Source organism: Vipera ursinii (assembly GCF_947247035.1).
Source record: "Vipera ursinii genome assembly, chromosome: 8".
Taxonomy (NCBI): Eukaryota; Metazoa; Chordata; class Lepidosauria; order Squamata; family Viperidae; genus Vipera; species Vipera ursinii.
In genome coordinates, this window is record NC_139519.1 from 17,948,420 (window position 1) to 17,974,909 (window position 26,490).

The 26,490-nt window shown below is 40.4% G+C and overlaps 1 protein-coding gene across 1 annotated transcript in view; it reads right to left on the reverse strand.

Annotated features, from left to right (window-relative positions):
• Positions 1–26,490, reverse strand: part of KIRREL3 (kirre like nephrin family adhesion molecule 3) — a gene marked incomplete at its 3' end in the record, with an annotated part of 588,432 nt that overhangs the window by 128,176 nt on the left and 433,766 nt on the right. The window contains exon 5 of the mRNA XM_083368619.1: positions 4,206–4,363. Within this exon, the coding sequence (XP_083224745.1) occupies positions 4,206–4,363 (158 nt within the window). The remainder of the gene's footprint in view (positions 1–4,205; positions 4,364–26,490) is intronic.

Sequence of the window (26,490 nt, forward strand, 5' to 3'; positions counted from 1 at the left end):
ATTTTATGATGATGGGGATGTAGCAATGGTCATAAGTGTGGCTGTCATGTTTTTCAGTGGCGTTGTAATTTTGAATGGTCACTAAATAAATGGCTTTAAGTCGAGAACTACCTGTATTTTACATAGAAAGAAAATTCAAAAATCAGCGTTGACTCCTAGAAACTGCCTGCTGTAGATTCTGCATTAGTCCCTACGTCTTCTGAGCAAGATTTTCCGAAGTGTTTTGCACTTGCCTTTTTCTTCCCAGGGCTGGGAGTGTGTGCCTAGCTTGAGGACATCCAGCTGGATTTGTGCTTAAAATAGAGTTTGAACTTCCAATTTCTAGTTTGGAGCCTTAACCACAACACCAAAGTGGCTTTGTCTGTAAGGCAATATTGTTCAATATTATTTCTGCCTTCTTCTGTTCCTGATCTTGCTAGTGTACACTGATCAACATGTCAATACTTCTTCAGGTTGTGGTTATTAAGGGAAGGAGGAATAGGTCTGTCTTCTGGAAGCATTCAGAAGGCAATATCTGTGGTTATGAAACTGTGGAATAAGGGACAATATCAGCATGGGCCTCCAAGCATTTTTGGAGCAGAAGCCGCATATGTCTCCATAAGAATATTAGAAGTTGCCTTTACACTAAGCCAGACTGTTGGCCAGTCAGCCTAATGCTGTCAATCTCAACTGGGAGCCATTTTCCAGTTTCTGAGCTTCATGCAAGAGTTTACTGTAGGTGATAACCACTGAATTTGGGAACACTTGCATACAAATCTGATGTTTTGCCACTAAATTATAAATTGTACACAAAGAATCTTTGTATGCAGTAGTTTTCTTTGGATCACTTCCAAACATCAGATATGATGTTCACAAAAGCAGAAGCACTTGTCCCGAGCAAACAAAAGCAAACAAGCAAGCAAGCAAGCAATCACTTCAGAGAAATGAGTATCTGCCATTCAAAGGATTGAGACATGCAGTTCCTGTGCATAGATATGGTGTGAATGTGGGGCTGGTCCCAGTTTGGTGTGCAATTGCCATATGTAGTGAAACCTCTGTTGGGAAAACAATCTCTCCCATCTTTTAAGATTTCCTAGGTCCTGGATTAGTTCCAGACATCCAATTAGAGTGGTGATTAGCTCTTTTCTGCAAGAACCAAAAAGCTCACAATCCTGGGTTGTATAAACAGAGGCACAGAATCAAGATCATGCAAAGTATTAGTACCGCTTTACAAAGCCCTAGTAAGACCACACCTGAAATAATGCAGCCAATTTTGGTCACCATATCACAAAAAAGATGTTGAGAGTTTGGAAAAAATTCAGAGAAGAACAACTAAGATGATCATAGGCTAGAAGCTAAACATACGAAAAATGGCTACAGGGTTTGGCCAGTCTAAAGAAAAGAATAGGGGAGACATGATAGCAGTGTTCCAGTATCTGAGGGGCTGCCACAAAGCAGAGGCGGTCAGGTTGTTCACCAGAGTACCAGATGGAAGGATGAGGAACAATGGTTGGAAACTGGTCAAGGAGAGAAGCAACCTGGAATTAAGGAGAAACTTCCTGACAGTGAGGACAATCAACCAGTGGAACAGCTTGCCTCCAGAAATCGTGGCTGCTCCATCACTGGAAATTTTTAAGAAGAGACTAGACAATCACCTGTCCGAAATGGTATAGGGTTTCCTGCCTGAGCAGGGGGCTGGACTAGAAGACTTCCAAGGTCCCTTCCAGCTCCATTCCATTCCATTCCATTCCATTCCATTCCATTCCATTCCATTCCATTCCATTCCATTCCATTCTATTCTATTCTATTCTATTCTATTCTATTCTATTCTATTCTATTCTATTCTATTCTATTCTATTCTATTCTATTCTATTCTATTCTTCTCCTGACCAAGCTGGGACTTTACTTGGACAATCTCATCATGGGTAATCAAACCTTCCTTGATTCTGGACGTGACCTTCCTTGGTTGTGAGTCCTGAATCTCATTGCAGCTGTGTCAATGGGAAGTTCCAGATCCTTAAGATTTCTGGTGAGGAGGGGAAAACTTTTTGCCAGAAGCCTGAAGCCAGCAAGTATGGACCAAGAATAGAACAGTTCTCTCCCACTGGATGCTTTTCAGAAATGATGAATTACACTTCACATCATCTCAAAACTGTATTGGACTACAGATTCAGATCAGATACTGTTCAGGATAGTCTTTGGTCTTCACAGCTGAGCCTACCTACTAAGCATTCTTCACCATCATGTCTGTTACTGGGTATCTAAGCTCCTTCCTTCTGCCTTCTCACTTTCAATCAGCCACACCAACACGGATCAATCATCAGGAAAGTAGCATCTTCTTGCCATCCAAATACAAGCATACAACAAAATCATATGAACCTAGATTTCCACTCCTGTAATAATAATAACAACAATAACAATAACAACAATAACAATAACAACAACAACAACAACAATAATAATAATAATAATTTATTATTATTATTATTATTATTATTATTATTATTATTATTATTATTATTATTATTATTATTATTATTATTATTGGATGAAATGCGTAACAGTGATACCCATTGGCATCGGGGCATTGGGAACTATGTCCCAAAACTTTACAAAATACATCAAGAAACTGCAGCTTCCTGCAATAACTCCAGCAAAGCTACAAAAAACTGCGCTACTCGGAACATCTTACATTTTAAGGAGATACCTGGTTGATACCTAGGATGCTGGCAGCAACCTGTGTCAACCATTAGTGCCAGTCAATTTGAGTGTTCACTTGACTGAGTTTCATGTTTTATGAATAAAAGTTTTATATAAGAACAACAACAACAACCTCAAGGCAGCCCAAGATGAAAGTTCTGCCAAGAGGCATGAAGATGAGGCTGACATCTTTGAGATGGCAGCTTATAATATGCAGAGGTGAGAGCTATTACTTTCCACAGCCTTTGCTCCCTGAGGTCTCCTGCTTTTTGCTTGTCCGTGAGGGACCTTTGGTGGTGTTTTCAGCAGCAGAGTTTTCTTTACAGTGGAAATAAAACTCTTAGAAAACTAATATAATGCTGCACTCAGGCACCGAGTGCTCTTTCAGGAATTACCGCCCGGTGTCGTATTGGCAAAATGGTCAGCTGGAGACCAAAAGATGGTATGCAGTCTTGCTTATGGCCTCTCCAGCTGCAGTGGGGACAATTTGCCCTGAATAAAGTTTGTTTTGTCCCAAATTCTTTGTTTTTACAGTTCTGTCTTTGCTTGTCTCCATGTTTGGGTCTCTCTCTCTCTCTCTCCCCCCCCCATTTTGCAAAGTGGCTTCGTATTATCTCAGCCTCTGTAGGATTCAGGTTGTGGGTGCCTATTGGTCATTTGGATTTCATACAACGCTATGTAGTATATGAAACAATAGTATATTTATCCATTCTGGCTTTTCTGCTGAGCACCTACGCTGTATCACTTGAGCCTTTTATATTACGATTTAGAGAAAAGAACATTATCCTGACTACTTATTCTACTTCTATTGTTCTTCAAAAAGAAGATCCCAGAGTATTGTAAAACAGCACATAACTCCCCCTCTTTTCTAAAACTAAGTAGGTCTGCATTCAGGTCTGGGACGGAATGCCAGATGTGATGACATGAGTTGAATGACAGAAAGAATGTGGGCTGAAATCTCCAAGAAGAACGCATCTGAACAAAGGCAGTTCTCAACTTACAACCAGTGGTGGGATTCAGCTGCTTCACACCAGTTCAGCAGAACCAGTAGCTATTTTTTTGTTGCCCAGGCTCACAATGGACTTCCAGAAGTGGCATCCACACAGAGAACTGGTTGTTCACATATTTGAATCCCACCACTGCTTACAACCACTAATCTAGCGACTGTTCCATATAACAACAGCACTGGAAAAAGTGACTTACCACTGGTCCTTACCACTTACAAGGGTTACAGCATCCCCACAACTGCGTGATCAAATTTGGGTGCTTGGGCACTGGCCACTGGCATGTATTTACAATCGTTGAATCCCGAGATCATGCAATTGCCGTTTCTGACAAACAACTGTGATTAAAAAAAGGTTGTAATACTGGGCCCGAGTCACTTAGCAAAACTACCTTGCTTAGCAACAAAAATTGTGGTCGTAAGTAGAGGACTACCTATACTTCATTCAAAAGCTCCTGGTGGCAGACTCTGTAAACCCAAACTATATTTGCTTGCTCCCTTCCAGGTGTTCAGATATGCTTACCTTGGAATAGGTTGCTCCATTGATGACTTCTCCCCTCCTCATCCAGATGATAGATGCTGCTGGTTTGGCATTGTCAGCATGACAAGTAAGATTCAGGGGATCACCAGCTCGCAGACTGATGATCGGTCCTCCAATGATGATTGGATCATCCGGAGGTACTGTGAAGGAAACAGAGTATGATGGGAATTCAGGAGCATCAAAATAAATTATAATTAGAATATCAGAATAACAAAGTTGGAAGGGACCTTGGAGGTCTTCTAGTCCAACCCCCCATGTTTTGGCAGGAGACCCCATACCATTTCAGACAAGTGCCTGTCCAGTCTTTCCTTAAAAGCCTCCAGTGATGGAGCACTCACAACTTTTGAAAGCAAGCTGTTCCACTAATTAATTGCTCTAACTGTCAAGAAATTTCTCCTTAGTTCTAGGTTGCTTCTCTCCTTGATTAGTTTTCCATCCATTGCTTCTTGTCCTGCCTTCAGGTGCTTTGGAGAATAGGTTGACCCCCTCTTCTTTGTGGTGAAAATGATTCACCAAATCAGCAATCCTGCTAGGAAACACAAAGGTCCCCAAAACAATATAACCTAATTTTATACACCAGTTCAAGAGACCATTAGGAAATTAGCTAGATAGACTGCAAAAACACAGTGGATACAAGTTGCAGAAATCCATGCCTGGGTTGGCATTGTAAATCTACCAAGCTTTTGTTTGTTAGAAATCTGCTTATAGTAGTAACTGTTCTTTTGTCAATAACAAGATGCTTCCTAACCAAGCTACACTGAATTATTGTTCAGAACAGTGTGCATTGTACAAGGAGAATTAGCTTTAACCAAATAACATGGCTTATACAAGAGGACTGAATGCTGATTAGTTAACCTTCTTTGATGACACACTTGTTCATACAGAACAGGGTGTTTGGTTAAAGATTGATTAAAGGCTTGCTCTCTTTCCTCCCAGCTCAATGCCTGTTTATGTCTGTTGAGGTTATTTTAAAATCTATTCCTGCTTTGTAAATGAGAACCCAAGTGTAGCCTTTATTCCAGAGAAAACGGTTCTCGGATATTACCTGGAGAATTAATTGAAATTTCATGTGATTTTTGGATACAACATCATGGAAGTGGAATTAAATACAAATTAGCTTGCTTCTTCGCTCCTCTTTCTAATGTTTATCTACTCATGCAGGGTTCCCTTTAGAGCAAACCAGTAGGATCAATCTAATTTTTTTTAACATGAAAGCAAAATAAAATGCAGTCATAATAACTATTTTATGGGGATGACTTTAAGTATTGCAGTAAGGTAAGTGAAGAGGCAGCGTTGAGAAGGAGGATTTATTTCTGCTTCTTGTATGCGGTGCAAAAAGTACTTTGCAGATTGGGAGGTAAGTTAGATGGTTGCTTAGCTGTAGCTGTGATCCTCAAATCAAACTGAACCACATTTGGTGGGATAGTTTACCATCTTCTGGAGTTTGAGACTACAGGGTGCTTTTAACAGAGTGGTGATAGGTAGACTGGGGGTGGAGGGCGCGGAATAACCAGGAACATTTGCACAGGAGAGTTTATGATTGTTACTTCTAATAAAAGAATCTTGTCAATGAAATGGTCAAAGCTAAATTGGTGCTATATAGGGGGCAATGAAATTCACTGGGGAGGGGCTGGACTTAGGTCTTTTGTGACAATGCAATGATTCCAAAGTTATGGCATATTTAACCCTGCCTTCCAGCTCAGCCTCTTTTTCTCCTACTTAGACAAGGCTTTCATTGTCTCTACAGTTGATCATGGGACTAGGGTTTAGAGCACTATTTCTCAACCTTAGCAACTTGAACAGGTATGGACTTCAGCTCCAAGAATTCCCCAGACAAGGAATGAATGAATGAATGAATGAATGAATGAACGAATGAATGTCTGTATATGTGTGTGTGTATGTATACATATATGTATATATAAATACATGCATATGTATATGTATATGCATATCTGTATGCATTTATGTATGCATCCTCTTACTCTAGGTTTAAACATAAACATGTAACTATACAGTGTGCATTTCTAATAATAGCAAAATATACAACATTTCTATAACCATAAGAAATCAAATAATCAAATCCTGAACCCTGAATAGTGAAGCTGAAACTTCATGTTTATCTTTCTCAAGTAAGAAGTCCAAAAGTGGCCTCTGAACAGAAACAAATCTAAATTGGCTTTTGTCTTTCCTCAGAGTAGTTAGTTTTGCTATCTCTGCCAATTCCATTAATTTCAAAAACTATTCTCCAGTTGTGGGCATTTGTGAATCTTTTCACCTCTATAGAACACTGTGTTCTACAATAAAGACTGTGTTTATTGTAAAGCCCAAAATAACATCCCCCTTTTTTAATACAAAAGTGTATTTTTTTAAAAAACAAAAGAGGGGATGGAGGTCTTCAGAGGGACAGGCTTTTTCAGGGCTATGGGTTGGAATCAATTATATTTAAGAACAAAGAAATTTCAAGGATCCCCTGTGAGGTATGCTGAATCAAAAGTTTTTTTTAATGGTTGCTTGTGAGATTTTATTCAATGCACTCTTCCAAAGCCATTCTATTAATGCTTGTATGCTAAACCTTGGTGGCATCTCTAGGTGGCAGACAGACCATTTAGGTTCTGATGTGTGTGTGTGTGTGTGTGTGTGTGTGTGTGTGTGTTTCTCCCTGTATTCAGCCTCCATTGTCTGAAATGGGTTTAGACACTCGATATGAAAGCAATAACATATTTCCTTCAGTTTATTTATTTACTGCATCGCTAACGGAGGTCTCCTGCTGGGAGATATGCACATCTTATGTTATGAAAGCTGGAGGCAGCTGCCTTCATTCAGCCTACAATGCAAAGCAACAGATTTGGTCTAAACAAAATATGGAGGGAATAGGATAAATTCAACCAATCTGATACATAAATCAGACCACTAACTGATGGCTGTCATTTTAGGATTCTCACAGAGCCCAGCCTTTCTGGATGTTTTAGCGGAGAGGAGAATAGCCATGGTACAACAGACAGGAATGAATTTTTACCGATGTTTTAAAAATATATTTCTGCTAATGATTAGTTCTGTAGCTTTCAAAAGGGATTAAGATAAATTCATTAGTGACTTAGTTTTGATGACTTTCTGCTGCATTCTGAACCGAGGATTACAGCTTGGGTTAGGAAGAGCGATATTCTTTCATGATCTGCTTATGAGGTACAAATAGATTAGATATGCCACTCAGTGACACAGAATTGTTCTTTTTTTTGTTGTTGTTCCTATCCTTTTCCTGTGAATGCAGGGTCAGCTTCCTTCAGACTACCCAAGTATTGATCCATTGGCTATGACAGGAATTGACCAACTGACTTGTCACCTAAGCTTGACGGTATGGGCTGAGACAGGCTGAGGCCTCCAATATCATCCCAGCCAGCTTTCCTGCCCAAGGTGGGACTACCACTTGCAGTCTCCTTATGATTGGCCCAAAGTCACCCAACTGGCTCTCATGTCTAAAATCTGATTACGACTCCTGTCTACTGGTGATTGGCCCAAAGTCACCCAGTTGGCTCTCATGCCTAATGCAGGACTCGAACTCACAGTCCCCTGGTGACTGGCCCAAAGCCACCTAACAGCTTTCACGGGTAGGTTGGGACTAGAACTCACAATCTACTAGTTTTTAGCCTGATGGCTTAACCACTAGACCAAACTGGTTCTCCTTGTGTGATACAGAACACTGAACAAAATCCATATTTGAATAGATCCTGATCCAGACCCAGCCAGGCCCAGCCTTCTTGTGTTTTGGGGTCTTGTCCTCTGCTCTCCTCACATAACGGATAAGGAAGCCTCTGGCAGCCCTAATTCCCAACTCACACATGCATAGAAATCATTATGAACCCTCAAGAATTGTTTAACTAACAAAGTCAGATGGTTCCCACCAATTTAACTCAGAATAAAGCTGTTTCTAGAAACAAAAAGAAAGACCAGCCTTTTTGGCTGAAACCTGGTGGATGCAGAAAACATGGAGCAAAGGAGCAGCATTGCCTGGTTTAAAAACAACAACAACAATTCATCTGGTTATAGCTGAGAGAATTCTTGCCTTAATCCCCAAGGAATATTGCCAATCGGTGTTGACAATATTGATTTAGATGAAACAATGATCTAATTTAAAATAAGCAATCCAGAGTACTATTCTATCTTATCTTAGTGCCTATAAATCACTCTTCAAACAAAAGAGCTGAAGGGGAAAGAAAAAGTCTATTCCAATCAAATTCAGCACTAAGAACAGTTAGTAGGCTTTTTTTTCCATTCAGTACAAAGAGGTGGTATGCTGAAATCCAAAATAAAACTTAAGAGTCACAATATCTAGAAGGAAGCAACAAGATCACACTTAGATATGGTTGCGAGCAGCACAACATGAGTCAAAAGGCACTGGAAACACTGAAAGAATACCAGGTAGAGGCTTAACAGGCATTGGGTATGTCTGTCAACAAAAGTGCGTATAGTCAAGGCTATGGTCTTCCCAGTTGCAATGTATGGCAGTGAAAGCTGGACCATAAGAAAGGCTGAGCTCCAAAGAATTGAGGCCTTTGAACTATGGTGCTGGAGAAGACTCCTGCGAGTCCCTTGGACTGCAAGGCGATCAAACCGGTCAGTCCTAGAGGAGATCAACCCTGACTGCTCTTTAGAAGGCCAGATCCTGAAACTAAAACTCAAATACTTTGGCCACCTAATGAGAAGGAAGGACTCACTGGAGAAGAGCCTAATGCTGGGAAAGATTGAGGGCAAGAGAAGAAGGGGATGACAGAGAATGAGGTGGCTGGATGGAGTCACTGAAGCAGTAGGCGTGAGCTTAAATGGACTCCAGAAGATGGCAGAGGACAGGAAAGCCTGGAGGAACATTGTCCATAGGGTCGCGATGGGTCGGACACGACTTCGCAACTAACAACAACAACAAAATGTCTAGTTTAATCAAAAGAAGGACTAGGGGTGATATGATAGCAGTCTTCCAATATCTAAAGGCTGCCACAAAGAAGAGGGGGTCAACCTGAAGGCAGGTTAAGAAGCAATGGATGGAAACTAACCAAGGAGAGAAGCAGCCTAGAACTAAGGAGAAATTTCCTGACTTGCCTTCAAAGGTTGTGGGTGCTCCAACACTGGAGGTTTTTAAGAAGAGATTGGACAACCATTTGTCTGGAATGGTATAGGGTTTTCTGCTTGAACAACTCTGTTATTCTTCTTATCCTGAGCCCAGCGTCTGATAGCTGGTCCCAGACTTGGCAGGATCCTTATTTTTATTTATTATTAAATTTATATGCTGCCCGTATCACCTAGAGACAACGCAAGGTGGCTTGCGGCAGACTAAAAACAACAAGGTAAAACATTAAAACATTAATATTGTAAATATTAACATTACAATTAACAACGATGACAAGGAGGGGAGCAACGTAGAAACAGGGTGGAGATAGAGTCTTCTCTCTACCTCCACCCATCAATCAGTAGCGGTTCGGGCCTGTCCCCATTGATGACCTTCCCCAGGCCAATTGGCAAAGCCAGATGTTAAGGCCCCACAGAAGGCCAAAAGGCTGGGTGTGGATCTCACCTCAAGGGACATGATGTTCCAGATGTCAATCTTGCACAGTTTTTGCCACTGTATTTCACCCCAGCTTCAGGATTGCTCTGATCAAGGATTCCTCAGAGCTAAGCCTGACAGGCAGATATGATAACTGATAGGAAAGGAATTCTTAAAAGGGATTAAAGCCATTGTGGTTTCAGAAAGAAGTTCCTTTTCAAAGCCCTCTATTTTTTCCCCTGATTGGAGGAAAATTACTTTTTATCTGCCAAGTACTTCTTAAAACCTTCAACTCAAGAGAGAATTCTCAGGTATCTCCCTATTATCAAGGGAAGATTTGAGAGCATTCATTTTACTTCGGTGGCATCAGATAGCTCAGAGAATTGGGCTGAGAATTTCCGTCATGCAAATTGACACCTGGCAAAAGACTTGATTTGGGGTACGTGCAAGTGTGTGTGTGTGTGTTTGCATCTTCACAAGTGGATATGCCCATCATTACAGGCCTGCACAATTTCTATAGCACCCCAGAGTCACTAAATTCTTTCACTGTAACGTAATGCATATTTTAAAATTTATTATCCACATAGGCTCAAAGAAGGCAGCCATAGGGTAAAAATAGTTTAAATTCATAAAATTAGTGATGGGTATATTGCCTGTGGTTTCTCTTAACCCATTACTTTTTAAAAATGGGGGAAAACACACACACACACACACACACACACACACACAGAGAGAGAGAGAGAGAGAGACTACTAGATTCCTCCTCCACATGTTTTCTCAAGGAAGACTAGAGGAAAAAAAAGAACACTGATATTTTACTATATCTTTAGTTGCTCCACCCCAGTTACTCCTATCAGATTCTAGTTCATGTCAGTGCTGAATGCCTACATATCCTTCCATTTGATATTAGTTGTCCTTTTTTTGTTGTTAAAAATAATAAATCCACTGTCTTTTTCCAACACTAAACATAAAAAAACCTACCCTGGCTGGATGTTGAAAAGAAAAATAAGAAAACCTGTTAAATTTTCCTCCTCTTACATAGTGGGTCTGCAAATAGTTATCAACTTTCTCATTCTTACTTAATAATTAAAAAAAGGTAAAGGTTCCCCTGCACATGCGTGCTAGTCGTTTCCAACTCTAGGGACGTGGTGGCTCAGTGGGTTAGGACGCTGAGCTTGTCGATCAGATGGTCTGCAGTTTGGCGGGTTGAATCCCGAGTGCCGCGTAGCAGAGTGAGCGCCTGTTACTCGTCCCAGCTTCTGCCAACCTAGCAGTTCGAAAGCACGTAAAAATTCAAGTAGAAAAATAGGGACCACCACGGTGGGAAGGTAACAGCGTTCCGTGCGCCTTTGGCGTCTAGTCATGCCGGCCACATGACCACGGAGACGTCCTCGGACAAACGCTGGCTCTTCGGCTTTGAAACGGAGATGAGCACCGGCCCCTAGAGACTTAACAATTACCCATAAGCAAATTGTATAAAAGCATCCTTGATGCAAAAAATCCAGAGTGATCCTTTCTCTTATCAACATGTCTGTATGTAGAGTATATGCTATAAAATAATATTGCATAAATGCTCATGGAGATCATCAGCTCCAATAAGCTTTCAGAGAATGTCCTCTCACTTTAGAGTAGTTAAATTGTCTCACCAAATTTCTGTTCCACAAAGAAAAAGGAATAATTTTGAGAAACTCTTTGTAGAGAACTCCACTTTGGACAAGGATAATTAGGCAAGCAATAGCAATAGCACTCAGGACTTATATATTGCTCCACAATGCTTTATAGCACTCTCTGAGGGGTTTACAACATCAGCATATGGGCCTCAACAATCTGGGTCCTCATTTTACCGACCTCGGAAAAATGGTAGGCTGAGTCAACCTTGAACTGGTCAGGATCGAACTCCTGGCAGTGAGCAGCGAGTTAGCCTACAACACTCTAACCACTGCGCCACCTTGGCCCAGTGGTTAGAAAGTAGAGAATTCCCTGAGTGAATCTCAGAAGAATTGCTTACTCCTTAATAGAAAAATAGTTTTCAGGCATGAGGACTGGGATGCTAAGAAAACAAACTAAATGCAAACTGTCATTAAAAAGAACGTTGATCCAACCAACAGATCTTCTTCAAGTCTTTATATATAAGTACTTAGATGCTGCTAGCAATTTCAATGACACGAAAAATCTTATTCCCTGAAAGGTACAATAATTGCTGTATGCATAATAATCAATATTTAGTTTCCTTTTAAGAGGATTTCTAAAAAGCTTTGTGCACATTATTTCACAAAATGTGGCAACAGGGCTAGATCCATTTTACGAGTCACAAGAGACAGTGATGGCAGTAGGATGCAGTCAACACAAGAAAGTAATTGCACAAAAGCACAGAAAATTCTGAGGCAGAATTTTCAATAGAAAAGTCTTCTATTCCCTTCCCCTTGATAAATTTGAACACAGAGGCAAAAGATTAACAGCAATAGCACTTAGACTTATATGCAGCTTTATAGTGTTTTACAACACTCTCTTAAGCGATTTACAGAGTCGGCATCTTGCCCCAATGTGGGTCCTCATTTTATCAACCTCAGAAGGATGGAAGGCTGAGTCAACCTGGAGCCAGTCAGGATCGAACTCCTGGCAGTGGGCAGAGTTAGCCTGCAATACTGCATTCTAACCACCAGGGTTCCTAATTCAGCACAAACTGTAAGCACTCAAAAGTAAAAAGCCAACCAAAGACACTGGAGTTTGCTAATGGAAGTTACGCTGATAGCCAGTAGTTGAAATGGCTTTACAAGGGAGCGGATATAAAAATGGAGCCTAGTTATGGAAATCAGCCAGAATGGCTCAAAGTAATTAGTCCACGTGCAAAAGAGTCAAAGGACAGAGATTGGGTATTATAAATAGCAGTATCCAAAAGCTGGGGTAGAAATGCTTCCATTCTTCAAGCTAATCCCATTTCTGTCTACCAACCGAGTCCTTACTCAGGACCTGGGATACGCAGATGTGGATGTTTGATGGTATTGTCGCAGGATAGAAGCAGTTCCCAGTAAGGCCGCCTTTTGCAATTGCTTAATGGCGAATTTGTCATTGTCAATGGTGTTCAAGTGGTGCTCCAGTTGTTTTGGGGTTGTACCCAAGGTGCCTATTACTATTGGTACTACATCATCACCATCACCATCATCATTATCATCATCATCATCATCATCATCATTATTATTATTATTATTATTATTATTATTATTATTATTATTATTATTATTATTATTATCCTTTCCTTAGAGACACTGTAGTTTTGAATGTCATGTAAGTTATAGTGCCTATGTATGATTATCACTGCATCTTCAATGTTGAACTAAATGTATTTGACTCTTTTTATGGTTATGTAAAGAGGGAGGCATACCAATGTTTTTCAACTTTACATAATCCCAGCTATATTGGGACTGTGGATTTTGTAAATCTGAGTACTATAGCCAAATGGGGGTTATGGGAACCAATATTTTAGAGATCTGGGGGATATTAGGATGAAGGAAATTCATGTCTTTTGTCCTCTCAAAGCATGGTGGATAGCGGATCATCTTCTCTGTAGAATTGGATTTTTTAAAAGTAGCTTCCCAGCTTATCACCACTGTAGGAATTCTGCAACTTCATAACATTAAAAAAAAAGCTTTGTGCCACGAAGAATGATGGTAGTCTTTCTCCTATGTGCTAATGCAGCCTACCTTCTTGTTTAAGCTTTCCTTTGATGCTTACTTCAAGTCTATTGGGTTACCCAGGAATTAGGAGGAGCTGGTAAGTAAAAGAGAGAATGAGTTCTGATTCCATCTTTCCAAATAAGTAGTTATCATCCCCCAGTTATTCATGTAGCAATGAATTATTGATTGGCTCCCAGCTCATTAAAGCAGGGCTTTTCAACCAGTGGTACAGGTACCACCTGTGGTACATTGGCACCTGGCAGGTGGTACGCGAGCATCCTAGAAAAGTGGTAGCAGGGGAGGGGAATGAGCTGAACCGGTGGCAGCACTGCACAAACCTGAGCAAGAGACGGCTGGAGCTGCAGGGCTGTCAGGGCTCAGCGGAAACACCAGGATCAGCACCAGGCTCCAGCTGGAGCTCAGGGCTGATCCCTGCATGTCTGCTGAGCCCAGAAGAAGCACCAATCAGCTGGAATGTTGCAGCATCCCCAGGGTCTTGTGATTTACATTCAGATGCTTGGCAACTGATTCATATTTATGATGGTCACAGTGTCCCAGGGTCATGTGAAGTGACCAAACCCTGCTGCAGCCACCCAGCAGAGTGGGAAATAAAAACCAAACACCCCCCCACCCTCACTGCCAATCCTCAGCAGAAATGCTCACAACAATGAAAACCTCAGACAGGAGGAAGAGCGCCACCGGGCGGGGCAGGCAGGTGTCTTGCTCGGCTGTGGCTTGGGGGGCACTTTTTTCTGTGCCATTGTAACTTCAAACAGTCACTAAGCGAACTGTTGTAAGTCAAGGACTACCTGTACTTTATCACTTTTCTCCTTTTTTTTTGGTCATCAAGTTTGCTAGGTGACTGGTGGTACTTGGATGTTGCCATATCCTAAAAGTGGTACAATGGGTGAAAAGGTTGAAAAGGCCTGCATTAAAGAGTAGAACTGGATAGGTGGGGAGGAGAGTCTGATGACTAAAAATCAGTATCATCTCTTAACATATGTAACATGGCAAAATGATGGCAACTCATTATGTCCCCATTCAAGGACCATAAGGAGAAGGAGAGAGGGGGAGAAGGAACATGTGAGAGAAGACAAGTGACGTTATCCACTCAGCATGGATTTGAATTGTGATGTATTTTTTAATTTTGATTTTCCTCCCTCTAAATTTTTAAAGAAGCTGCTGGTTAATATGGGAATATGCCCATGGGTTGGCATCAGATCGGAAGGAACTGTCAAATAGAATATCATTTGTCCTAGGTCTCATGCTGTTCAACATATTTTAAATGACTCGGATGAGGGGTTAGAAAATAGGATTATCAAATATGCGCGCAATGCAAAAACAGCACAAAGTAAAGATTCGTGAAGGCGCTGACAACCCAGAACAACATGCAGAAACCAACAAGATGAATTTCGAAATGCTGTGTCCTACGTTTAGAATATAGGTCTGAATTTAAGATAGGAGAAACCATACTGCCTTGTGGTACATGCAAAAATAATATATGTCTTGCTAAACAGCTGAAAGCAGGATGCTTTCAAAGACACAAATATAACCCTAGGTTGCACCAGCAGAAATCGCATAATCAAGATCAATCTAAGTCACTTTTGTTTTCTATTTTCCATTGATCAGCATCACCCCCTAGACTACTGCATTCAATTCTGGGGGCCAGTTTGTAAGGAGAACAACCAAGAAGAGAAGGAGCATGGGCAGGAAAAACTCATAAGGAATTGGAGGAAACACCAGCTATGCTTCTATGGGTCACCTACGTAAATACAGCTATCCTGCCTCTCCATAGTCTTCTCTATGGAGAAGACTATAGAGAGGCAGGATAGCTGTATTTAAATAGGTGACCCATAGAAGATGGGGCTGTTCTACAAGATATAAAAAGAATCAATGGACTAAAAGCTAAAATGACAAGGAAGCAGATTTTGGTTGGAAGAAAGTTTGTGGTTATAAATGGAAGCTGGATGGTCCTCTCTTAGGGATGCTAGTAGATTAATGCACTGGACAGAAGACTGTACTAAGGGTATCACCAAGGTCCACTCCATACTATGATTCTGCAACTGGTGTTGATATTGCAATTACTCTATTCTATATACTGTGTTCTGTATACTATATTCTATATAGTATATTACCTTCCATTGTATGTATTGCTGTTAGCAGTTGTTTAAAAAGGATACAAAGGGAGAATTTTTGTCTCGTTTCTATAGAGTTAGGAGCAGAACAGACCTCTAGCAGAGAAAAATGAAAAACAAACTGCTCATCACAGTTATACAGACTGAGAGATGTCCACTAGACTAGGAATAAAATTAAACTGTGTTGCCTGCTCTTCAAAATTAGATTTTCCCAAGGCAATTTGCTTAAAATCACATAAAGTTCTAAATAAATTAGAATATGAAATAAAACACAATAATTAAATTCTAGTACAGTACATTAAAGCAAGAAAAGCATCAGCCTCAGCAGAAAATCAGCAAGCTGATTAAAATGATTAATATCCATCAAGACTAAAACTCTTCTTGCTAGATGAAGGAAAAATCAGGTGGAGAGGATGTTCCAGTAATGACTGATTTCCAGATTCATAAAGTTTCAGGAGATCTTTATGTAGTCATCCAGTTACAAGCTTCTCCATGATCAGTGAAAAGACCTGTCTCCTGGCTGCATCATAAAAAGGCTATTTCTTGAAATCCATCCAGTGCATTTTATCAAAGAGATGTCCATGAGCATCTTGCTTAGAAAAAGAATTAGGCAACAGCTAAAGAAGACTTGGAGAGTTCTAGAAATACTGGGACTTTCCCTGAGGAGGTCTGCTCTTGGATAGCATCTTGCCATGCCTCTGTGGGGTTTTTTTTTGGGGGGGAGGCACATGGAACAGAGCTTTTGAAGATTATCAGGCTATGAGTGAGAAGAAGTCGAAATGTGGTAACTCAATGGCTTAGTGATGCTGGAGATGGTCTCTGCTCTAGCAGCTTAAGTCCTAGCACTGCACAGCGGGGTGAGCTCCCGTCACTTAGCTCATCTTCTGTCCACCTAACATTTCAAAAGCAGGTTCTATGCAAATACACAAATAGGTACCACTTTGGTGGGGAGATGAGTTGGTACTCTGTGCAGGCAGTCAGATTCCTGCTGGCTCTGAACCTTCCCGGTTGCAGTGCCCATTTATGAGATAGCTCTGGGGAAGTAGAGGGCCTAGGATGCTGCTGCAGGAAAAGCTGCAGTCTTTCTTTCTGGTGCAAAGCCAGCTTGCCCTTCTGTGGCACACCTTGAGAAGTCTGCAAGAACTTACTACAACAGAGTTGCTTCTTTGGCAGCCAAATTACTACTCTGCAATAGCACTGTGGTCCCTTGGCTAATGTAACAAAGTCATGTGACAACAAAATAATTGTCAATGCTGCAAACATTGACAGGTTTTTGCACTGACAATATAAGAGGCAGCCTTTTCCTTTAACTGTTTGGCTTTGAATCACTAAAGCGTGGGAGGAATTCAACCCGGATGTTTTGAGAAGATAAGGGATAGCACGCTTCAGAAGGGAAGTGAAACTTCGTGTGTTAAACTAATTGGTGAATGTGATTTATGATGTGTAATTAAGGGAGGGAATTCTGTAGAATATGATGTGTTAAGGGGAGGATAATTCAGATTCTGGCATCCATCCATGAGTGTCGATGCTTCATTCTCATTATTATAGACTTTTCTAGAATAAACAATCATGCAATGTTCTTTGATCTGTCTCATTAGTCAGAACCATGACAACAACAACAACAACAACAACAATAACAATAACAATAATGTGATAATTTAGATATTGCGATGCTAAACTGTGAAGGCCCTATTGTCTTTGGAATGTACTCAGGAGCTTTGCAGCAAAATATTCCAGGAGGTGGCTTAGATAGATAGGTTGCCTTCATTGCAGATGAGAGAGAAGACAATATATGGATGAAGAACAGGTACTGCAGGCTCTAGAAACCTAGCCAGGGTTTAATTCATATGTCTCTTTCTCCACCTTACGTGGCAACATATTTTTTGCAGTTTCTCAGCCTTGGATGCTAAGGGTACTTGAACAACATTTTTATAATGATCCCGTCTGATTTTAGATTCACTTTTGGTCTTGTCAGGTTCAGCCTTCACAGTTTGTAGGTCAGTGGGAGCATCTTGTTCTGGGATCATAAATGAACTTGCAGTGTTCTTCTGCATACAAAACATATTTTCTGTCCCTAAAGAAAAGGAGAATTAGGGCAAAATAATAACATTTTGTGTTGGGGCTAGATGTTCCAAGGAAAGTGGTGAGGAAGAAAACTCAAAAGAAGGAAAATGAGGAATTGTGTTATCTGCCACTTCACCATCAGTGGAACCTTACTGGGTTGTCCTCAGTCAGCACATTTTATTTTATTTATGCTTAGATTTTGAATTTTTCAAAGGAAATGTGCAGACAGCTCTCTTCTTCTAAAGTCCTAAAACAACCTCTTCCAAGCATAAATTTCAAATTTATGTAGACTTCTGTTTATTCAGCAAGTGAAGGTGACATAAAGAAAGAATCTGAGGCTGCTGGAATTTGGGAGCTGGTTTAGAACCAGTTTATCGGAGCTTTTTAGCTATGGCCAGTTTGCTTCTTGGTAAAACCGAACCTGTGTTTGGGAAAAGTCCACCTTGTCGCTGCTTCTGAGTCTCGTTCCACAGTTCATGGCCAGCTTCAAGAGGTACGTGATTGGCACCTTTGCGTGCTTACCCTGGTGTTCCTAATTAACCATTATTATTTTATTGTTCTCTGTGGTGAAACATCCAGCTGGACATCACTGCCACTTGAGACACCTTTAATGATTATCTGCATTTCTTTGAACTGAAGAGCTTCCCCTTGAGACAACTGCTGTCTTGAAAAGAGGGAAGGGAAGGAGATAGTGGAAAGAAGAGTGGTTGACTCTACAGCAAATTCCTATCTCTAATTAATTCCGATTGCTGTCGTCTGCATCACATTAGCTATCAATTTGTGCAACATGCCTTTTCTTTTTAGAAAAGTATTAATGAAACCAGTCCAGATGCTCATTAATTGAAAGTTGCCACATAGCTGCCAGAGTGGAAATGCAGTTATTGAATCCATCAACTTTTTTTTTTCCTCATTTCAGGAGGGAAGGAGAAAATCAGGAAGAAACTGGCGGCACCTTTTTTTGGAGCAACAAATTTTATTTAAAGGCATCATCTTTCGTGAGCCACTCTATGGAAGTGAACTGCAGTCCATGAAACTAACAGCTTAGACTAAAAGGTGTAAGTTGTCACCAGGCTCCTGATCTTTTGCTACCATAGAATAATGTGGCTTCCCTCCTACAATATCAGAGAAACAAGGAGACTTTGAGAGGTTGACTGGAATCAAAATATGCTTGAAATAGTCAACAACAATCAAAATATGCTTAAAATAGTCAACAACAACCTTTCCTAATTGAGAGTCATCTAAATAGGTTGGGTTTATTAGGACTACTATGTTAGTAGAGTCTGATTAATAGACTCATTACACATGTGCATACTACATTCATGGGTCCTGAATCTTAAATTATGCAGAGAATTTAAATGCCTGCTATTTGTACACTAAACAGCTCTCTTTCTTCCTATGAAATATTGGGAATATGCAAAAGCGAAGAACATTTAAAATAGATTACAATCTGAGTGAGAAATCATGGCCCTCCAGCTGTTATTGGATTCCAATATCCATAAGCCCCAGCCCAAATGGCCAATGGTAAACACATTTGAGAGTTGTAGATCAACTACATCTGGAAATCCATAATTCTTCTTTCAGAGCTTAGATTTACTGAGTCAGATTTACCAAGTCAATGGGAACCACCAGTCCTTAGCAAGAATTGCAGGGAGCAGCCAAGTATGACCACTGAGTATTTTTTTTTCTTTGAAAGGCAAATATCTCTTTGAAGGAAAAAAAAAGAGCTCTGGTCCAGTCATAATATCATGTTTGCCTATTCATGCATTGCTGTGCAGGCTTGTCTGCACAGACCTGTTGCGTTTGTGGCAGAAAAGCTCAGATATGAGGGCATCACCATAGACTTGTTTGTCAGTGCTGTCCCACCTATCGCACCCTTCATCTGCATAAAGTCATTTGCTGCTTCAGATGTTTAAACACATTTTTGTTTGAAAGACTGGGAGGCTTTTTCCATCAAAGCACACATTATCTGCTACATGCATTTCTGATGCATTTGGAGCCTAGTTTTTGACTTTAGTTTTGATGCAGCCTTAATTTCTATCAGACACTCTCCAGCATAATAGACTGTCTCTACGGCCCCAGAGAAGCCTCTGAAGAAAGATGCTGAACAGATCTGAAGGAGGGCAGTCTTTTGATCTATATTAAAGACTCCATGTAAATAGAATTGACAGCAGTGAGTGCACAAATAAGTTCACAAGGAATTTAGCAAAGCAATTAATCATCTCCTGGACTTTTTCCTGTGAGTGGGCACATGCCTTGACTTTTGAAATGTTTATAACTCAACACAGTCTGATGGTGACCAAATGGAGACCCCAACTTATAGCCACACTCCATTGTTCTGCTGGTTCAGGAACTATGAGAGTTGTGGTCCAACATACTTCAAAGGCACCAGGCTAGAAAAGACTAATTCAGCATTTCTCTGATCTTGATTTCCCTTTAGGCTTGAGTGCCACTGAAACGATTAAATGGGTGTGCCATTTTTCTAGAAAGATGAAAAAAAATGGGCTAGAAACCCAGTCCTCAACAACAAACTGCAATTCTCAGGGAACTCTTTGTTCTATATTCCTAAGTAAGATATCATATTACTTTCCTGGGATATTTGGTTGCCATCAGAATGTTGATTGGGTATTTTTTAAAAAATAAAATAAAATAAAATTACCAATTATGAAAAAAAAAACATTGGTTAGTAGCTATCCAGTCTTGAAAACCCAGCCAGTAATTTTCTTCTGCTTGAAATTATCCATGATCATTAAGTTGCCATATATCATTCAATACAACCCACACTTGTAATCAAACAGAGAGACATGCAAAAGTAGTTACTACTTCTCAATCCTTTACTTCTGGCCTTGGGCTCAACCTATTCTCCAGGGCACATGAGGGCAGGGCAAGGGGGGGATGGATGGAAACTGGTTAAAGGGACAGAAGGCCTGGAACTAGGGAGAAATTTCCTGACAGTTAGAATAATTGATCATCCGGTTCTCTGCATGGATGTAGGCCTGGGCCTCTGAGCCTAGAACGGACTTCCAGAAGTGACATCCATGCACTCCCAGAGAGCCGTTCTAGGCCTGGGGAGGGGTCCTCCACCAGGCCTAGAACGGACTTCCGGAAGTGACATCAATGCACTTTTGGAGGGCTGTTCTAGGCCTGGGAGACCTCCTCCAGGCCTACGAGGCCTAGAATGGACTTCCAGAAGCAGCATGGGTTCAGCCAGTTCTCTGAACTCAACAAAATTTAGCTACTGGTTCTACCAAACCGGTGTGAACTGGCTGAATCCCATGACTGGGTAGATTCCTTTGACCACAAGATTCACTCAACAACTGCAGTGATTTGTTTAACAGCTGCGGTTAAAACAAAAAACTTGTAGAATCAGACATGAGTCACTGAACAACTGCCTTGCATAGCAAAAGAAATCCTGGTCTAAACCGTGGTCCTAAATTGAGAACTTGGCAAGGCAATCTCCCTTGTGAGTGAATAATAATTCAGGGTCAGGAAAACATGGTTTGGAGCTTATTATGTTTGAGAACCCAATCCATTTTTTGCTTATTCAACAAAGTTAAGCAAACTATAATGTAGTCAGAAATATGAACCAGACTGAAACGTCTCCGCATTCAGGATAAACCAATTAATTATACTGCAATAGCAAATAATTATGGTATGCCCAAGATCACTGCTTTGGTACCATTTCTCCTATGCGTACAACAAAGACTGGAAATGTGTGGATCAATACAAATCTGGCTTGCTTATATTCTGCAGCCACAGGCACTTTTTCATTTAATCATTTTTTTAAATAAAATAATTTTAAAAATTCATTTGTGGGTATGTTTGTGTGTGTGTTTCAGAGCTTTTGTATGCAACTTGCCCAGTGTATATATCCGCTCACCTCCATCCCTGAAAGAAACAGTTTTTATTCTACAAATATCCTTGTCTTCTGTGTGATGCAAATTTCCTTATAAATTTCCTTATAAATGTCTCTAGTCTGTTTTGCAACTATCATATATATATAGTTATATGGCACATCTTTCCCAAACAAATTGGTTTACTATGGATCTTTTTTTTGATTGAAGAAAGATGGATGCAAACAGATTGTGTTTGGTACCATTGCTTACATTGCAGGAGAATGTGCTTTAGACAATCTTGCAAATACACACACACACACACACACACACACACACACACACACACAGAAATCCGTGGCGGATTTGTTTTCAATTCCAAGTAAAGGCTTACAGCTCATTGTTGCACATGATTGGACTGTGCTTCTGCAGTGACTTACCGAAGGTCATTTGTTTGGAAGATCTCTTGATGACTATAAAAATGTAGCATGTAAAGAACAGGATAATCCATTATTTCACTCCCAGCTCCCAGTGCAATAACTAGACCCCATCTCCTAGCATAATCCCGTGACACTGAGATGGTTATGCAAATGACAAGCAATGGATTGGTTGCATAAGTAAAACTGGTGATCTGCGAAAGGGATGATTTCCATCAACATTCTAATGTGCTTTATTATTATTTTTTCTCGTTGAAAATAAGAAAAAAAAATCATTCTTTCATAACTAAGAAATTTAAAGAGTTTGTGAATGTAAAAGAGGATCTAATCCTGATTCACCAATTTGAGTAGGAAGAAATTCAGTGGGATATTCTTCTCCGGTATGTGTATAGGCAGTGGTGGGATTCAGCTGGTTTGCACCACTTTGGCAGAGCTGATAGCTAATTTTTTCTTGCCCAGGCCCAGAATGGGCTTCCAGAAGCAGAATCCACACAGAGAACCGGTTGTTCATATATTTGAATCCCATCACTACGTATAGGTAGTTGTTGACTCTGGAGATTCTCAGTCCTCCGAATCATGGTTGTTCCATGGTTGTCAACAAAGAGGGGAGGATATGACACCACTGATCTTCTATCTACAACACAGTCCTTTCAACAGTTCCAAGGAGGTTCCACACCCACTTGCACTATTCAGGTGACCTTGAGGGCACAGATGAACCTCCAAGTGGCTTCAGTGACTCTCAGAAAGAGTACTAATGATCAGATGACTGCAAGGAATATAAGTCCTTCCGTTCTCCACCATTCATCCAGAACTGAAGAAGCTTCTTGGATGAGAAGCAAAACATCTTCAAGCAAAAACAAAGGAACTGCAGTTGCCATTTGGAAAAGCACCTTTGGGACAAGTAGTCCTTGACTTACAACCACATGTGGCACCAGAATTTCCATTGTTAAACAAGGCAGTTGTTAAGTGAGTTTCACCTGCTTTTGCCATCTTTTGTGCCACAGTTGTAAAGTAAATCACGAAGTCATTAAGTGAATCTGGCTTCCTCCGTTGATGGAAGCCAGATAGAAAGGTTGCAAATGGTGATCATGTGATCTTGGGATGCTACAACCTGTAAATGCAGGAAGCCCATTTTTCTGAATTTTTGAGGATAGGTGGTGGGTACCTTCTCAAAATGGCTGATGGGACAGAGTTTGCCCATTCCCAAAATGGCTGCCATCGTGCGCACTGCCGAAGATAAAGCCTTGATTTAAAATAAATCCCTTTAGGCTGTTTCTTAGTTTGTCCTTTTTCTGGGCAGGTAAATATTTTCCAGCTCTCATTTTTATGTTCTAAGAAAGCTTACAAAGGTCACTTGAGTCCCAGAAACAAAGATGAAGCTAGGAGCTAGTGCTTTCAGCTTTGAAGCAGGTCACTTCTCCCCTCTTTTAAATTAAAAAAGGGGGGGAAAAGCAAAGAAAAAAAATGCCTGGTAGGCATTAAGGAAGAGGTCTATGGGCATACAGGTGCCCTGAGCTCTGCGCAGGAAATTTACAAATGTACTTTATCATGTTAAAAGTCTCAAAGAGGGTGAACAAACCTGCAAGGCAAACATTGCATGAATGAATTCTATTTTACACGATAGTTCAGAGGTTAAAAAAAATGTAATAGGATTGCTGATACAACAGCCTAACAATGGAGGACTGCTTATCTGGTGAGGAAGAAAGTAAAAGAAAAATCAGGTGAAGTTTGCTAGGAAGAGGGAAGAAATGCTAAAAACTAACAAAAAGGGCAGGGTAAGAAAAATAGTGATGGAAGTTTAAATATTGCATCTTTTTCTCTAGCTTATTTGTCTTACAGAAGCTTTTGGTGTGGACAAAGCAGGAAGTATAAGCTGGTTGAAGAGATGATGTCTCACTTTTAGGGCCAGAGAGAGTGACACAACTTATCATGTGCCAAAAGATCCAAGAATCTGGCAATGAAACGCTGACGTGAGAATCTGTTATTACTCGCCTTTCTGGAGATAGAGAATACAGCATTAATATAGGAATTCAAGGGTTGAACTCAAAAGCAAAGGAAAGAAAAAAAGATAGTCCAGTTTTCTTTTACACACACTCTTCACCTAGCTGTGGACCAGAAGAAAAGTAGAACCCTCATGTCTATCCTTCAGTTAACATTCAATTAGGTAGGTGAAGGAACTGTAAGGAAATTTTCTTTTTTTCTTCCTGGCAGGAGGCAGAGGATAAGAATAATTCTTATATCTTACGAGTGAGAAGTTTAAGGAGCAGGTCTTAACCTATCTGCCTAATGAGAAAACCACATATCCAGCACCAGCACCAGAAAGAGAAGGGCTGAACAAATTTGGCTGATTTTAATTGGTGGATAGATGGGTGGGCTAAGGGTGACAATAGGGTATCAATAGAGAGAGCAACAATGTTTTAACAACCGTCATGATTTGTGACCTTAATCAGCTGTTGTAACTCAAAGTCTACCTGTAAATGGAACTGGCATACAGCATAAAAGTCGTGGTGACGCAGTGGTTAGAAGACGGTATTGCAGGCAAACTCTGCCCACTGCCAGCAGTTTGATCCTGACCAGATCAAGTTTGGCTCAGCTTTCCATCATTCCACGATGGAATGAGGGCCCAAAGTGATGGGGGCAACACGCTGACATTTGTAAACTGCTCAGAGAGTGCCGTAAAGTACTATGATGCGGTACATAAGTCTATTGCTAGTGCTATTTCTATTCACCCAATACCCTAATCCCCCATTCAGCATCCAATACAAAGAAAGCTTTAATGAATCAAGGCCATGAAAGTGTTTGCAAACCATTCTGCTAAAAAAGCAAAAGCTACAGCTGATATTTGGAATAATTAAGTCTGTCAGAAAAGATGCACATGGAATAGTGTCACCTTTTCTTGGGTAATGCATTGATTTTAAAAGAAAAAAAATCTGTAAATATTCCTCACAATGCTTTCCTACCAATCGAAAATGTCCCACAATGACTTGGGGATGACAGTTAGAAGATTTTCATTGCCCAACCCTAACCGATAGAAAAATGAAGAGCCTGTTCCATCTGGCATTTGGTGATGAATATTGGGTACTGTCACCTGCAATCCTGAAGAATTACAGACACACAATGTCAAGACTTGATTTCAATTTGAAGATAAGTTTTTTTTTCCTATTTTAGGACTGGAAATAATTGATTTTTTTTTACAAAGGTGAATAGATGTTTTTCTTTCCTTGTCTCCTTTCTCCCCCTCCTCTCTCTTCTCTAAAGGGCACGTTTTTTATCTGAAAGAGGAAAACAATAGACAGGAATCTCAATCACCCGGTGTTGCTTGTGGTTCTTTTTGTCTTTTGCAAGAATATCAGGCAGGTATAGATTTTTTTTCGGGGGGGGTTTGCTAAATTTTGTGATTAAAAGAATACTTCTGTTCCTTCTCCCGTCACTCACTCCTTCCCCCTCTCACAGTTTTTAAATGAAGACAATAAACGTGTACACGGGATTTTTTAAAAAAAATATATCACTGGAGATTTTGCACTAGATGTGTAAAGGTCATTCAGCTTCTACTATCTCAACTGAACATCCCATCTGCTTAGAGACTTTGGTGCTTATTTTTAAAATGAGGATGAGGGGGGGAAAAGTCAAATTGGCATCAAGGAGTGAACTGGTAGCAGGACGTTTTCTGTTAACTGAAGCTCATTTTTATAGGCCACGAGAGATAAACAAGCTTCTCTGTCCAGTCAAACCACTTCTGAAGGCTTGAATGCAGCAGGAGGATTTGGGACAATATGGTCAGTTCATTCCACATTTGGTAGGTCTCAGATTTGTCATTTCGATTCATTATGGCCAAAGACCATTGCAGATAATAAACAAAATAAAATTCAAGTTAAAATACATTTCTAAACCAACTAACTAACATCTAATAGATAAGAGATCCAGATCCAGCCTATAAAAGATTATAATGGAGAGACTAAGGTAAAGGTAAAGGTAAAGGTTCCCCCGCACGTGCGTGCTAGTCGTTTCCGACTCTAGGGGCCAGTGCTCATCTCCGTTTCAAAGCCGAAGAGCCAGTGCTTGTCTGAGGACATCTCCGTGGTCATATGGCCGGCATGACTAGACGCCAAAGGCACACGGAACGCTGTTACCTTCCCACCGTAGTGGTCCCTATTCTTCTACTTGCATTTTTACGTGCTTTCGAACTGCTAGGTTGGCAGAAGCTGGGACGAGTAACAGGCGCTCACTCTGTTACGCGGCACTCGGGATTCGATCCGCTAAACTGCCGACCTTCCGATCGACAAGCTCAGCGTCCTAACCCACTGAGCCACCGCGTCCCTGGGAATGGAGAGACTAAGGTTATATTAAAAAGCGATAACATCTAAAATCGCAACAAAGTATTTAAAACTATTAATATCATCAAAGTAATAATAGTTAACATTAGTTCAATAATTTTATATAGTTATCTTCTTTTATCATTTAACATCTTGCTGTTAAATATATTCCCAAGTATTTAACCATTTTAACTATTTGTAATTTTATTTTTTCTGACATTTGGTTTTTTTTTGCTTATCTGTGAGATTTTTAGCTATCACTTTAGTTTTTTCTCTGTTTA